The sequence below is a fragment of the Lacerta agilis genome, chromosome 1 (assembly GCF_009819535.1).
Source record: "Lacerta agilis isolate rLacAgi1 chromosome 1, rLacAgi1.pri, whole genome shotgun sequence".
In the NCBI taxonomy this organism is placed as follows: domain Eukaryota; kingdom Metazoa; phylum Chordata; class Lepidosauria; order Squamata; family Lacertidae; genus Lacerta; species Lacerta agilis.
Genome location: NC_046312.1, coordinates 70,983,706 through 70,998,725, shown reverse-complemented (window position 1 = coordinate 70,998,725; position 15,020 = coordinate 70,983,706). Strand labels below are relative to the sequence as shown.

The 15,020-nt window shown below is 46.0% G+C and overlaps 2 protein-coding genes across 4 annotated transcripts in view; both read left to right on the top strand.

Annotated features, from left to right (window-relative positions):
• Window positions 1-10,649, top strand: part of LOC117049459 (tyrosine-protein phosphatase non-receptor type 5-like) — a 34,252-nt gene extending 23,603 nt beyond the window's left edge. The window contains exons 5-9 of one of the 3 annotated variants that reach the window (XM_033154159.1): window positions 3,698-3,936; window positions 5,060-5,249; window positions 6,354-6,438; window positions 9,235-9,314; window positions 10,215-10,649. In XM_033154159.1, coding sequence (XP_033010050.1) covers window positions 3,698-3,936; window positions 5,060-5,249; window positions 6,354-6,438; window positions 9,235-9,314; window positions 10,215-10,415 — 795 coding nt within the window. In that variant the 3' untranslated portion in view covers window positions 10,416-10,649. The remainder of the gene's footprint in view (window positions 1-3,697; window positions 3,937-5,059; window positions 5,250-6,353; window positions 6,439-9,234; window positions 9,315-10,214) is intronic. The other 2 variants (XM_033154149.1, XM_033154139.1) reach the window with 2 other exon arrangements.
• Window positions 10,650-12,751: 2,102 nt separating this feature from the next.
• The window catches only part of LOC117059660 (tyrosine-protein phosphatase non-receptor type 5-like), a 24,954-nt gene continuing 22,685 nt past the window's right edge, over window positions 12,752-15,020 (top strand). Inside the window, 1 exon segment of the mRNA XM_033171792.1 lies at window positions 12,752-12,804. Coding sequence (XP_033027683.1) covers window positions 12,752-12,804 — 53 coding nt within the window.

Here is a 15,020-nt window from a genome sequence, read left to right as displayed (position 1 = left end):
TTAAATTAAGTTGGTTTGTGTATTTAACAGCTTAATATCTGAATTAGATTTAATGCAGTTTTCTGGAAACCCTATGTTTGCACAGTCCTATATAGAGACCAAGCAGACTGTCTGTGCCGGGGGTCGGGAAGGCGCGGCTCCGGAGCCGCATGTGGCTCTTTTAGAGCTTTGCCGCGGCTCCGGGGCGGGGAAATGGTGGGGGGCGCTGCGCCTGTGGCCCGCCTGCGCCCCCCTGCCTGGCTTTTGGGATCGGCAGCAGGGCGCGGAGTGGTGGAGAAAGCAGCATCCCGGCTGCTTTCTCCACTCTGCGCCCTCCCGCCGATCTCAAAAGCAGGCTTTTGGGATCGGCAGCAGGGCGCGGGGTGGAGAAAGCAGCCGGGATGCAGCTCTCTCCACCCCTCGCCCTGTGTGCCGATCCCAAAATGGGATCCGCGGCTGGGCGCAGGGTGGAAAGAGCTGCATCCCGGCTGCTTTCTCCACTCTGCGCCCTCCCGCCGATCTCAAAAGCAGGCTTTTGGGATCGGCAGCAGAGCGCAGGGTGGAGAAAGCAGTGGGGATGCAGCTCTCTCCACCCCTCGCCCTGTGTGCCGATCCCAAAATGGGATCCGCGGCTGGACGCAGGGTGGAGAGAGCTGCATCCCGGCTGCTTTCTCCACTCTGCGCCCTCCCGCCGATCTCAAAAGCAGGCTTTTGGGATCGGCAGCAGAGCGCAGGGTGGAGAAAGCAGTGGGGATGCAGCTCTCTCCACCCCTCGCCCTGTGTGCCGATCCCAAAATGGGATCCGCGGCTGGGCGCAGGGTGGAGAGAGCTGCATCCCGGCTGCTTTCTCCACTCTGCGCCCTCCCGCCGATCTCAAAAGCAGGCTTTTGGGATCGGCAGCAGAGCGCAGGGTGGAGAAAGCAGTGGGGATGCAGCTCTCTCCACCCCTCGCCCTGTGTGCCGATCCCAAAATGGGATCCGCGGCTGGGCGCAGGGTGGAGAGAGCTGCATCCCGGCTGCTTTCTCCACTCTGCGCCCTCCCGCCGATCTCAAAAGCAGGCTTTTGGGATCGGCAGCAGAGCGCAGGGTGGAGAAAGCAGTGGGGATGCAGCTCTCTCCACCCCTCGCCCTGTGTGCCGATCCCAAAATGGGATCCGCGGCTGGGCGCAGGGTGGAGAGAGCTGCATCCCGGCTGCTTTCTCCACTCTGCGCCCTCCCGCCGATCTCAAAAGCAGGCTTTTGGGATCGGCAGCAGGGCGCGGGGTGGAGAAAGCAGTGGGGACGCACCTTTCTCCACCCCTCGCCCTGTGTGCCGATCCCAAAATGGGATCCGCGGCTGGGCGCAGGGTGGAGAGAGCTGCATCCCGGCTGCTTTCTCCACTCTGCGCCCTCCCGCCGATCTCAAAAGCAGGCTTTTGGGATCGGCGGCTGGGCGCGGGGTGGTGGAGAAAGCAGCCGGGATGCTGCTTTCTCCACCACCCCACGCCCTGTGCTCATCCCGCTTGCTTTGAAGGGAGCTGGGGACAGGGGTGAAAGCTCACCCCTCCTCCCCAGCTCCATTCAAAGCAAGCGGGGATGAGCCGTTGTGAAGGGGTGCATGGTGCCCCTTCAGAGCGGCTTATCCCCGTTTTTTTAAAGGGAGCCTGGGAGAACACCCATACACCCCCGTACACACACGCACACACCTTGACTTGATTCAACACACATACACACCCCCTGAGTTTATTCAACACCCCCTTTATTTGATTCAAAACAAACACACACACACACACCCCTACATGCACACCTTGACTTCATTCAACACCCAGGAGAGCAAGCCCAAGCTTGCTCAGAATACGAGAGGGTTTTGTATTTGGGGCATCAAAAGCAGCAAAGCTTACATGCATTTGGGACCATATGAGGTGCATCTCTCTCCCCTCATTAGAGAATAATAACTGGGACTAGCCATCAAAAGTCACAGATCAGACATGCTCATATTTTTCATTGATATAGCAGCTATAGCAGCTGACTGCACGATCCTGTATATATAGCATTAAGATAAGAAACAATATATGCAGTGTTATATTTGTTTTAAATGTCGCAATGGTTTTGCGGCTCCCAGGTTTTTTTTTTCCCTTTGGAAATGGGTCCAAGTGGCTCTTTTTGTCTTAAAGGTTGCAGACCCCTGGTCTGTGCCAATGCCCTGCCCTCCACCACAGGACATCCTATCACTAGGTGAGGCCCCTATAAACAGAGGCTCCTCTTAACCTTCCTTGACAGCCCCCAAAGGGGTAGATTGGATTTGCATCCTTAAACTGCTTATTTCATTGCTGACTTGCTCTAGTAGCTCGGAAATTTCATTTCAACTTGAACCTGCCTCATTGATCCTTGTTCTGTTCTCTGTGGACAGCTGTTGTTCTTCTCTTCTCTGAGAGATGTTGAAATATTTGAAAACTGCCAGTGTGTGTGTGTGTGTGTGTGTGTGTCCATTTCAAACTTAGCGACTTAATTAGAGAATGAGGTAGCCAGTTCTGGTTATAATATATGTTCTAAATAAAGTATAATGCTATGAATTGAGTAGAACCCTTCCTTACATGTCAGATTTTCTGAATTTTCAAGAAAGGTGATTTTCCAAACATTTGTTGTCGTCCAATACTCCTTTTAGTTTGGGACTTGTGCCACACTCTGCCTTTCTGTATACCTGGTTCCCTGCTCCAAGTTTAGCTTCAGATCGGGATAACGATGTTCATCTATGAGCTTTATTCAAGCTCCTGAGCTGTATTGACGGGTTACCCTCTTTTTAAGATTATTTGAATGATTGGGAACAAGGAACTTATAAAATACAAGAATTTGCAAGAGACCTAGTATCTTTTTTTAATGAATTGAGTTCCTGATGTAAGGTGTCTCTGACTAAAGACAGCAATACTTCATTGGAGAGTTGAAAGTGGTTTGACTGTAGCATTGCTTTGCAAGGTGTGTGAGTACAGCTTTTTTCTTTTTCGCTCACCTGTGGTGAAACAGTGCAAAGGTCCGCCATACCACTGGGCGGAGGGAGATCTCCCCCTCCTTCCCAGCAGCAAAGTTGGGTGGCAGTGTGCCACCCCATTTCTCTGGTTTGCCAGGAAGGGAGGTGCTCTGCAAAGCTTTGCCACTAGACCTGCTCTGCTTCTAGAAGCCGGGGAGACTAGCAGCAAAGCTGGGTGGTGAAACAGGTGCCACCCCTTGGGGGTGGCACTTGAATCAGCCATCTCATGGGCAAGCCAGCTCTGAGTATGCAGACTGTGAGCAGGCAGTGATTGCTCTTTCAAACAGACTTCCCCTTTCTGGGATGGGGTGGGTAGGGTGGGAATTACCATATTTCTCCATGATTCTAGAGTAGTCACAACCTGTGACCTAGGCTTACATGTCATTTTTGTGCACTCATTCATAGTTGATTACTACACAAAGGAGCAAGTGATTTCACATTTGGCATCGACACAGACTTTCCATGCATGGAAACGGCTCTGCTGTAGTCAGTGGCAATGCCTAGCAGGTTCCATAAAGCCCTCTGCCTTACTGCAAACATAGAATGGACAGTCCTCTTGTGACACTTGCAAGAAAGAGTTGATTGTGTAGCATTTTCCAGCTTGCTTTAGTGCAGTTTTATTATGCAGAGGTATAATGGACCCATTGATCACTAAAAAGGCAAGTCCTTTTTCAAATATGCAGAAAGGTCCAGATACTGTATATTTCCCCATAGATTTGGTATCTGCTGAAGACACCTCCAGATCCCCCATTTCCCCTCCAAGAGGACCGACGACAGTCTGTAAGCCGCCAGCCTTCATTCACCTATTCCGAGTGGACAGAGGACAAAACTGAAGATGAATTCCTCGATCTGGACCCCGTGCCAGAGACACCGGTATTTGACTGTGTGATGGATATGAAAGTAGAGACAGATCCAGCAACCCTAACAGTTAAATCTGTGGGACTGCAAGAAAGGTAAAGAAATGCAAAGAGCTTGGGTCCAGGAAGGTGGAAGTGTAGGCATTCTGAGTGGATTAGCCCAATAAGAACCTGATTAGCGGGCAGAGATAATTTTCATTCAGGGCAAGAGAACTGGACTCCATAGTTGCTTCATATGTGCTCTTACAGGCATCTGTGGGTCACCTAGGGAAGGAGTTGCCAGCATCTGCCCTCCAGATGTTTTTGGTGCCCTCCCTGTTAGGGAGAAAGTTATATGAGAGAGTCTTTTGGAAATGTTGAATTTTAGAACAAAAATGTAGCTCTTGAATGACAGTGATCAGTTAGCCACAATGGCTAAGGACCTAACCAGATATATCGGTCATTGGGATCATATACATTTTTTGCTTTGATTATTAGTCCCAAATGTTTGAAGAATGGAGATGCTCTGGGCGATGTTTAACTCTTTCCTCACCGACATTAATCCCCGCCCCCTGCCTTCTGGCAAGCTACTGTTAGCTTCGTGGATGTGTGGAAAGACAAGCGCAGATGCTGTTTCTGTCTCCTCCTCACTACTACTACCACCACCACCCCTGGAAGTAGATGGGTTTATATCTGAGAAAGGACATGGATAGTGAGGGTTTGACCCCATTCTCCAAGTGGCAAGTCCCTATCTTCAAAGCAGAAGTCATAGTGCTATTCTATAGGAAAGCAAAAACTGAAACGAAATCCTAACTGTGGATGTGGTTAGGCCCTTGGACAAAATGTTGATGTAAATTATGTTGGTGATTATGTTGATAACTGATGTAGCTAATCAAAGGAACAACATCAATATTGTTATGAGAAGGCTGACACCAGTAAATCAAGTTATTCTTTTTAAGCTAATAATTTTGTTTGTATTACTTTTTCTATTCTGTATTTTTTAAAATATATTTTTTTGAATTGCTGGTGCAATTCCCTGAACTATATATTATTTTAGCATTCTCCAACTTGGAGAATATTATAATGCATGGTTTAAACTCATGGTTTCAGGTACCTTTAGATAGATTGGGCTTGGGGAACAACACGTTTGTGTGGGTTGCCCAAAGTAAACAAGAAGAGTAAGCGGTCTGTACTGACTTATTTCACAATCATCAACAAATGTGTGTTATGTCTTGCGCAGGAGGGGCTCAAATGTTTCACTCACATTGGACATGTGCACTCCAGGCTGTTCCGAGCAAGAGTTTGGCTATATTATGTCGCCAAAGGAAGAGTCAGCTCGAGAATACCTCCAGACAGCATCAAACGTTCTCACTGAGGAGGAGCTACACCAGAAAGCATTGGATTCTTTTGTACTCCAGACAGAGTTTTTTGTGAGTATCTTGGTAATCCGGGTTTGTAAGAATCAAGCCAATGGCTCATCTAGTCCAGCATCCTATTCTCACAGGCGGCTGTGAGAAACCCACAATCTGGATTCAAGCACAAGAGCACTCTCCCCTCCAGCAACTGGTATTCAGAAGCATTGCTGCCTCCAGCCATGGAGGTAGATCATAGCCATCATGGCTAGTTGGCCACTGATGGCCCTCTCCTCCGTGAATTTGTCTAAGCCATCCAAGTGGGGGACCATCGCTGCCTCCTGTGGGAGCAAGTTCCATAGTTTAACCATGTGCTGCATGAATGCCCACCAACATTCAGCTTCATTGACCCTCCCCAGGGTCTAGTGTTATGAGAGTGGGAGAAGAAGTTTTCTCTGCCCACTTTCTCCAGGCTTGTGGTTTGTTTCACTCCAAAACAAGCAACAAGCTATATTCAAGGTATGTTCTTGGCTTACCACTTGTGGTTTGTTTGGGGGTGGCTTGCCCATTCATGCTTAGCCATAGATTGACTTAGCCTTATGTGTGAACCAGGCCAATGTCAGCAATGGGTTCTGCACGAATGGACAAGAATTACAGTCTAGCAAGTGCAAAGTACTGACCTATAATAAAATAAATTACATGAGAAGTCACTCTACCTCCCCAGGAAGAGCCTTTTCTGTGCTGCAGCTCATCTACTGCTTCCATATCTAAGGGAATGCTATGGCTTGAATCCTACACATAGTTGAGCTGTTTGTAACCCATTGGCTTCAGTGTATTTAAGCACCTTCGCCCTCTGCAATATTGGTGCATAAGCCTTTGGTCACAACAGAGCCCATAACATTCTCCTAAGTGCTAAAAGTAGCTCTTAACTGTGTTCCTTAGTGAGTATTTTCAGAAGCATTTTAATATTCTTTTTTTTGTAAAAAAAAAAAAAAGAGGCTCTCTCCCAGGAATCCAGGAATCTGATTTTGGAGTGTAAAAAATAACTGGAAATGTCACATCACATCTTTGAGCTAATTTCATTGCTGCCACTACTTCACATTCAAAGGAAAACAACAGGATTCTGCTTCTTCCTGTCCCTTCAGAATCTGTTAATGGCTCATATTGTGTATCTTTCAACAGGAAATTCCGATGAACTTTGTTGATCCAAAGGAATATGATATTCCAGGTTTGGTCCGAAAGAATCGCTACAAAACAATTCTCCCAAGTAAGCACCATAACCACGTTACAGCCGCTCGTCAAGCTGAATTTTCTTGTGTGATATTGAAGTGTGTGAAATTGCACATGATTGTGAGCTTTTTAAAAACACTTGAAATATGATGGAATAAGCTTTGCTATCCTTGTGCTTGATATTTTTATGCTGCTTTCATTCATGGATTCCCTTGGTGTGCAGCAGGGGGTAAGTGAGACCTCTGACAAAAGCCAGCTGTATCTCCGAAGTGGCCACATCAACAGGTACAGTGGTACCTCAGGTTGAGAACTTAATTCATTCCGGAGGTCCGTTCTTAACCTGAAACTTTTCTTAACCTGAAGCACCACTTTAGCTGATGGGACCTCCCGCTGCCGCTGCGCCACCAGAGCACGATTTCTATTCTTATCCTGAAGCAAAGTTCTTAACCTGAAGCGTTATTTCTGGGTTAGCGGAGTTTGTAACCTGAAGCGTATGTAACCTGAGGTACCACTGTAATTGTAGTTTCCAATTGGCCAGGCAGAAACAGTGAGTTACGAGGATCTTCCAAAAGTATTTTCTTATACCATTGGTCTATTTACTTGGGAAGCTGCCTTATACCACCTCAGGCCTATGGGTCCAGCTAGCTCAGTATTTTCCGCAGTGACTGACAGTGGCTCCACAGGGTTTCAAACAGGAGTCTTTCCCTAGCCCTACCAAGGGACACCAGGGATTGAGCCAGGAACATTCTGTGTGCAAAGCATTTGCTCTGCCACTGAGCTTTAGTTTAACCTTGCATTGCCTCCTCTTACTAGCAGCTGCTTTTCAAGGTCTTACACAAAGATCGTTCCCAGCTTTAGTGCCAGAAACCCTTTAACTAGAGACAATTGAATTGAACTGTGTGTGTCTTCTATATGCAAACAACTGGGCCGTATGCTGTTTGCTTTTACCCCTTTTTCATACAACAGTCGGCCCTACAACCTTCTTAGTTATTTGCAACTTCTAAAGACCTTTTGAATAATACAGAAACTGAAAGCCTCACGCCTCGCTGGTGTTTGTTATGAACCCCCCCCCCCCACATAACTGACACAATATAATTCATTTTTATTATTTTGCGGTTTTGTTTTTCTCGTTTTCCCCTCAGTATATACAGATGATTGAGGGATCGTGAGGAGGATGCCTGATTTTCATTTTGTTTAGTTAGGCACACGCAAGGGTAGGTCTGAGGGGTTTGTATTGATTTCATTGGAACTTGGGCAGCACTGCAGCAAATCCTTGTGCCAGCGTACTGGTAAGATTGCTGGTAATGGAGAGGTCTTGGCAAGCTTTCGGATTTCTTTGGGAGAGAAGGAGATTTTGCAGAGGAAGGTCAACATTGCTAGCATCTGTAACTGTACATGGTACTTTCACAAAAGCAAGGGGGGGGAAGAGCTTTTTGCCCCAAGGAACGTGCAGTCTGAAATAGGATACAGAGCAAGAGAAAGGGGAAGTATGTGTAGCAAGGGATAATGGTTACCAAAGCAGGTGCCTTCCTCTTGCCATGCTCCCAGTGTTTCTTCTGCTGCAAAGCCAGCCTGCACCGTCCCACACAACCACCTGCCAATCAATCTGTTACTATATCTGTGTGAGCTGCATGTCTTGAGGAGGACAGGGAGAGGCCACGAAGGACAGCTCTAAGCCGTATATGTGCATGTGGCTCTGAGGACTTGGTCTATTTCAGCTAAACGCGACGTTCTTTTCTTATTGCAGCTTCATATTCAAGGACGGCAACCACTTGATTAGTAAAGTTGCCTGCAAAGTGGAATGTGTTGCTTTTGAGGAAGGAAAAATATTCAAGGTTGTCTAAAACAGATGTTCACTCTAGTTAAAATGAAAGGTAAACAGGCACTTAACTTAATGATCAGTTGCCTGCAACTCTGGAGTTAATTGCAGTTACTGAGAGAAATGATAATAGTCTTTAATTCAGCTAATTTATATTTCTTTTGTAGGAAATATATTTTGCAGATTTACAAATTTGTTGTGGAATTCGAGGGGGGGGGGACCACGAAAAGAATCAACGTCTTTTGAGGAAGCTGGTTGCTTGCTTTAAGTTCTTGTCTCAAAAGTGCCAGCCTAAATGGATGAAAATGGCCAATTTCAAAGAGGAACAAATCCAAGCTCCGTCCTCTAAAAGGTTCCAGAATTGTAGTGCAAAGGAACACCTCTGCCTTTGCTCTGGTTCTGGGACCAAGCCTGCCCACTGTAGTAGCAAGCCATCATGGCTGACACCAGTAAAAAGCTTCTGTGCAGAGCAGCAAGAAAATAAATAGCATTAAAAAAAAAAACTGGAGAAAGAGGCAGTGTCACAAAGGCATTGTAATGGGTGCAGAAGTAGCCTGCTTCCCCAGCACTGGCGCAATGTTGCTGTCCATATGGTCTGCTTACTGCCATAAGATGTAGTGATGAATTTTTGCCTTAGATGGCTTTAAAGGGTGATTAGATAAATCCATGGTGGATAGATCTGTCAATAGCTAGAACATCTGCATTCTTCTGAGGTAGTATGCCACTGGATACCAGTTCCTCTGTGTGCATTCAAGTCATACCTGGGATTCTCAGAAGCATCTCCATGGCCACCTGGGGGAAGCAGAGCAGACTTACCAAGGCTTTTGATCTGATCCGCCAGGGCTACTGCTACATTTTTAAGATCAAATCTTTGGATGATTTGACATTGCCGCAGTGTTTCTCACCAAGGGTTCATTGCCCATTACTCTTCTGCTGTCGTGGACAGCTGTGCAGTTCATAGAGTAGAGTTCCTTGTAGCACATAACTCTATGGACTCTTGCTTTGGTTTTCCAGATCCTCACAGCAGAGTGTGCCTTACCTCAGATGATCAAGATGATCCCCTGAGTTCTTACATCAATGCCAACTACATCAGGGTAAGAGCTAAGCAATCCTGAAGGGTTTTCTGCATAAGTGGTTTGTTTGGGTCTCAGTTATTCATGAATAGCTGCAAAATTCCATAGATCACCATTCCCACCCCCAAACACACCTTGTTGTCTTTAAAAATATTTGCAATTGTTTTGGATACCAGCTGTTGTTACTTCAGTATCAGAGAATGACATCAGCCCTCTTTACTGTCCCTATGGTTCATAGAGGCCCTGCACTGGAACTTGGAGCGGTTCACACAACTCAGACAGATAACTTATATATGAGCTGTAGGCTCCATCTACTCCTGGCTCTGAGCCAGACCCTGATCTGGGCAGGTGCTTACATATTCTTCCTCCTTCTACCCACAAGTAGCCTCATGCAGCTATCTAGCTACCTCAGCAGCAGCTCTGAAGCTTCTGCCTGGCTGTGTTCTTCTGCTTTGTCCCTGCGGGTCAAGGGTGGTTCTGGGAGCCAGCCAGGAACCTGTGGAGACCTCTGGTGGGATGTCTGCATCCAACAGTTCAGAAGGGCTGTTGGTGGTGTGGAAATCTTGCTCCCCTTGCACCTTCTCCAAGGAGACCTCAGATTTCAAGGCCAGGGCAGTGCTGCACCCTGAGGGTCTAACACAGCTCTTGGGCTCCAGCAAAACCAAAAAGAGCATAACCGAGCTTGGTTTAACCATGCTTCTTGCATAGCATAAATGCTTCCATTGCCATAGCAACCATTGCTGCTTGTATAAATTGAAGTTGTGCCTTCTGTCCTTGGCTTGTATGTGGTGGGGGGAGGTGGGAGAAAGAGTGCACAAGCACATTTATTTTTGATTTGCTAACTGTCCTTGGGTAAAGGACTGGAGGACTGAGGTCTGTGCACAGCTCAACACTAATGAACCCTTGTTGCTTTGTTGGCAGGGCTATAGAGGAGAAGAAAAGGTGTACATTGCTACTCAGGGACCCATAGTTAATACTGTCAGTGATTTCTGGAGAATGGTGTGGCAGGAGCGTTCTCCAATTATTGTCATGATTACCAATATAGAAGAGATGAATGAGGTAATGCTGAGTCTCTGCTCTTTATCCCATGTTGTAATTGATGTTTCCACAGTGGATGCCTGAGCCATGGGAAATGATTGAATAAAATATGGTTCCATTCATGAAGCTAGTTTGCTTTGTAAATTACCTCAGTAGTCATGGTTTGGAGTGCTTTAAAAAGGCGTGATGAGCAAAACATCAGCACACATGTAAACCCCATCCCAACATTGAAGAAGGTGAATAATAAATTTGTTACTTGTTTGTTGTGAGATTGGAATGACTTTCCCAAAGGCAATGGATGCTGTGTTTTCCCAGCACTTAATAATGTTATTAGGGAAGTGTGATTTCTACCCTTACAGTGCTCCAGTTGCAAAGATGAATGCTGATTAGAAATGGTCGCTTATCCCCGCTTCTCAGGTGGGCAGTGCTTTTGCAGTCAGGAGGACATGGAAGGGAGAGGGTGATCCCTCCCTCCTTTGCAGCAATCCTGGCCACGGAGGATGCTGGGCTTGCCCGCCAAAACCTACAATTTGAATGGGCTAGTCATGGCCTTCAGGGTAGGAAGAGCATCAGCGGTGGACTAAAGGGAGCAAAGCTTCTCTCTGGCCCACCACTGCAGCTTAAAAGGCCAGCTGCACTCTCTTCAAGCTGTGCAGTCAGTGGCAGATCAAACTGCTCACCCACCCACTAATTGGATCTGCTGATTTTGTGTTAATGAACTTGCTTTGGATATATTTGGTCACTGTATTCAGGGCCAGGAAGGAATTTGCCTGGAAACAAGTTTGGGTTTCTTGCCTTCCTCATAGGAAATTTCACAACTTTTGGTAGGTAAGGCATTGGGTTGAATCCTGTAGTCTTATTTCCAGAAGGGGATGAAGTGGTGCATCACCCCCTTCCCCTCCAGCAGGTGCAATATCTCATGGTACTCCAATAAAGGAATCTAGGTGGAAGTTCTGTCCTGAAGCCCATAGCAGAGCAGATGGGCCATAGAACTTCCAGAGGGCAGCTTAGAGGGCCAGCTTAGTTGACTCACATCTTGAGGTAGCCTTTAACTGAGGCACGACCCTGAAAATCTCCAGCCAACAGGCGGGAGTATCAACCGGTAAGAACACCCAATGCCTAAACCAAACCTACCTGAATCTGTAATCAATAATGTTGTAGCCATTTTCAATCCAAGAACACTGTTGTGCCCTTTTGTCAACCAGTTCTCTCCTCATCCCTTCCCGTGCCCTAGTTTCTTTGGATGGGGTGCTGAAGAAGGTATCATCTATGACTGGGTTAGGTATTCCTCCTGGCCAGGAGAGGCAGGGAACCGTGTGATCAACCTTTATGTAACATCCTGGTTGTGTTTATGTGTCTCCATTTTAGCTCTTTGCCTCATCCAGGACAGAGCTCTGACTCTACTCCTGTTTTGCTTAATCTCCTTCTACATTTTTCTTTTCCATACCCAATTCTCTTTTTCCTTAATTTTTAAAGAAGCTATTTCTCTGTCTTCTCTGTCTTCTCTTCCTTTCCTACTCAGCTCATAGAATCATAGAGTTGGAAGAGACCACAAGGGCCATCCAGTCCAACCCCCTGCCAAGCAGGAAACACCATCAAAGCATTCCTGACAGATAGCTGTCAAGCCTCCGCTTAAAGACCTCCAAAGAAGTAGACTCCACCACACTCCTTGGCAGCAAATTCCACTGTCAAACAGCTCTTACTGTCAGGAAGTTCTTCCTAATGTTTAGGTGGAATCTTCTTTCTTGTAGTTTGAATCCATTGCTCCATGTCCGCTTCTCTGGAGCAGCAGAAAACAATCTTTCTCCCTCCTCTATATGACATCCTTTCATATATTTGAACATGGCTATCATATCCCCCCTTAACCTTCTCTTCTCCAGGCTAAACATACCCAGCTCCCTAAGCCGTTCCTCATAAGGCATCATTTCCAGGCCTTTGACCATTTTGGTTGCCCTCCTCTGGACACGTTCCAGCTTGTCAGTATCCTTCTTGAACTGTGGTGCCCAGAACTGGACACAGTATTCCAGGTGAGATCTGACCAGAGCGAAATACAGTGGTACTATTACTTCCCTTGATCTAGATGCTATACTCCTATTGATGCAGCCCAGAATTGCAATGGCTTTTTTAGCTGCTGCATCACACTGTTGACTCATGTCAAGTTTATGGTCTACCAAGACTATTAGATCCTTTTCACATGTACTGCTCTCAAGCCAGGTGTCATCCATCCTGTATTTGTGCCTTTCATTTTTTTGCCCATTTTTTAGCTCCCTAGTGGTAATTCCACTACACACCATTGTTCATGTCACATGGGATAACAATGTGACTGTTCCAGATCCTAGCCAAGCCACCTTCATAGAGTTGATACTTATCAGTAGATACTGTATGATCTACTCTATAGGATCCTCCAATCTCTCTGTCGCATGGAGCTCCTGGAAGGTTCCCCTCTAGTTGGAGTCCCAACCTACTTTGGAGGGTGAGATCAAATCTCTTGCTATGTGAGATTCTGTGCCAGCAAGGGTAGGGTGTTATATCAAAGCTGTTCGCATGCTTATTTACCTCTCCTGGGGTAACGAGGACTTTGCTCCATTCATGTGTGGATGCCTCACTTACCCATCTGGACAAAATACTTTCACACAGTGAGGGCCCAACCGTGGAAAAGTGCATGACGGATGACGGCCTGGTGCCACACTCAATCCCCTCCCTATAAAGTGAGTTGCCTCCAAGTTCTGTTGTCACTGATGTCATTTTCTCAACATCTGTTTTGCTTCCAGGTCAGCAACTGGGCAGTTGACACCCCTTTGGAGTCTGGATTTAACCCTGTTGTTTCTAGCTGCTGCTATTTCTGCTTGAGGCATTGGCATTTTACAGTATGGATTGCCATGCAAAACATAGCTGAGCAACTGTTTGACTTAATTGGTTTGATAAATTCTGTGAATCAATTCTGTGGGCAAAAGATCACGGTCAGCTACCATTTTTCTTCCAATCTATCCATCGCAACTTGTATCTGCAGTGCTACCTGGATGTTACCAAGGAGATAGGCAAGCTGTGCGACTTAACGGCACATGCGCACTCGCTTTTTCCGAAAGACACATTTGGTTAGAAGTCATTCATTAATCACAAAAGTCTAGTAGATGCCATCAGTCTCTGTACTAACAAAAGATATGATTGAGCGCAATGTTTCATTGATACCTCCTATTTCAAGAATAAAATCATGCCATGAGACTCTGATATAAATATAGGCTACAGTCCCCTTCTTGTTAGCATCCCTGCTCTGATGTTTTTCTCCCCCCACCCCTGCCAGCTTCAAATTATGTCTTAAAAATGTGTCGATGCAGAGCTGAAACCTTAGTTATGCCATAGTGCTTGAGGAAGAGTCTTTGTGTTCCTGCTATATACGTTCAATAATGCAAGGATTAGTGGCTCACTATTCCAGCACTTTTGTCAGGTCTAATCTGAACTGACAGACAGCCCACGGAAATGTGTGGGTGTTCTTCATTTCAGCTGCTTGGAGTCTGAGCTATAGATAGTTACTAGCACATTTGTCAGTTTTTTACAATGGATGAGTGCTATTGTAGCATGGAGGGACTGTGTCGAGGCGGGGGAACAGAATTGTGAAAGTTTGACTCATGAAATGGTAGTGACAAATTTTCCCACTGGTGTAAACCGGTGGTGAGGCTTACATGCAAACCTGGAACTAAAATCTCTCTGCAGTATGCTACATGAAATCAAGAAACAGCATACAGTCGTACCTCGTGTTCCGAATGCTGCGTGTTGCGTTTGTCACGGGTTACGAACCCGCTGAACCCGGAAGTACCGGAACGGGTTACTTCCAGGTTTGGCGGTTCGTGCATGCACAGACGCATCAAATGACATCACACGCATGTGCAGAAACGCCGAATCGCGCGGTGAGCATGCGCAGACACAGCACTCAAGATGTGGACTGCTCATGATGCGAACGGGGCTCCATAATGGATCCCGTTCTCATCCAGAGGTACCACTGTAATTGAAACAAAAATATCGCCCTGAGACCCTGGGTATAGGGTGGTATATAAAATCAATAAATAATAAATGATAAATACAACATAAATCCAGTAAGATATTATTATTATTATTATTATTATTATTATTATTATTATTATTATTATTATTATTATTATTATTTAATAATAATAATAATAATAATAATAATAATAATAATTTTATTTATACCCCACCCTCCCCGGCCAGGGCTGGGCTCAGGGTGGCTAACACCAAATATGAATTACAATAAATCATAATAGGAAACAATAACAACAAACAGTTAATTAAAATATGGCTTAAAATACAGCTTAAAATGCAGCCTCATTTTAGTAGTAGCCCATTAAGACCATAAAGGGAGGAAACATCAGATATTCACCCGAGCTAGCTATCCATGTTGGTCCTAAATGGGCGAGCAAAAAAGCCAAGGGAAAATTTATATACCAAATCCCTTATAAGGGGTCAGAGTGAGTCTAAGCCGAAGGCCAGGCGGAACAGCTCTGTCTTGCAGGCCCTGCGGAAAGATGTCAGATCCCGCAGGGCCCTGGTCTCTTGTGACAGAGCGTTCCACCACGCCGGGGCCCGTGCTGCAAAGGCCCTGGCCCTAGTTGAGACCAATCTAACCTCCTTGAGGCTTGGGACCTCCAAAGTGTTGTTATTTTTGGACCTTAA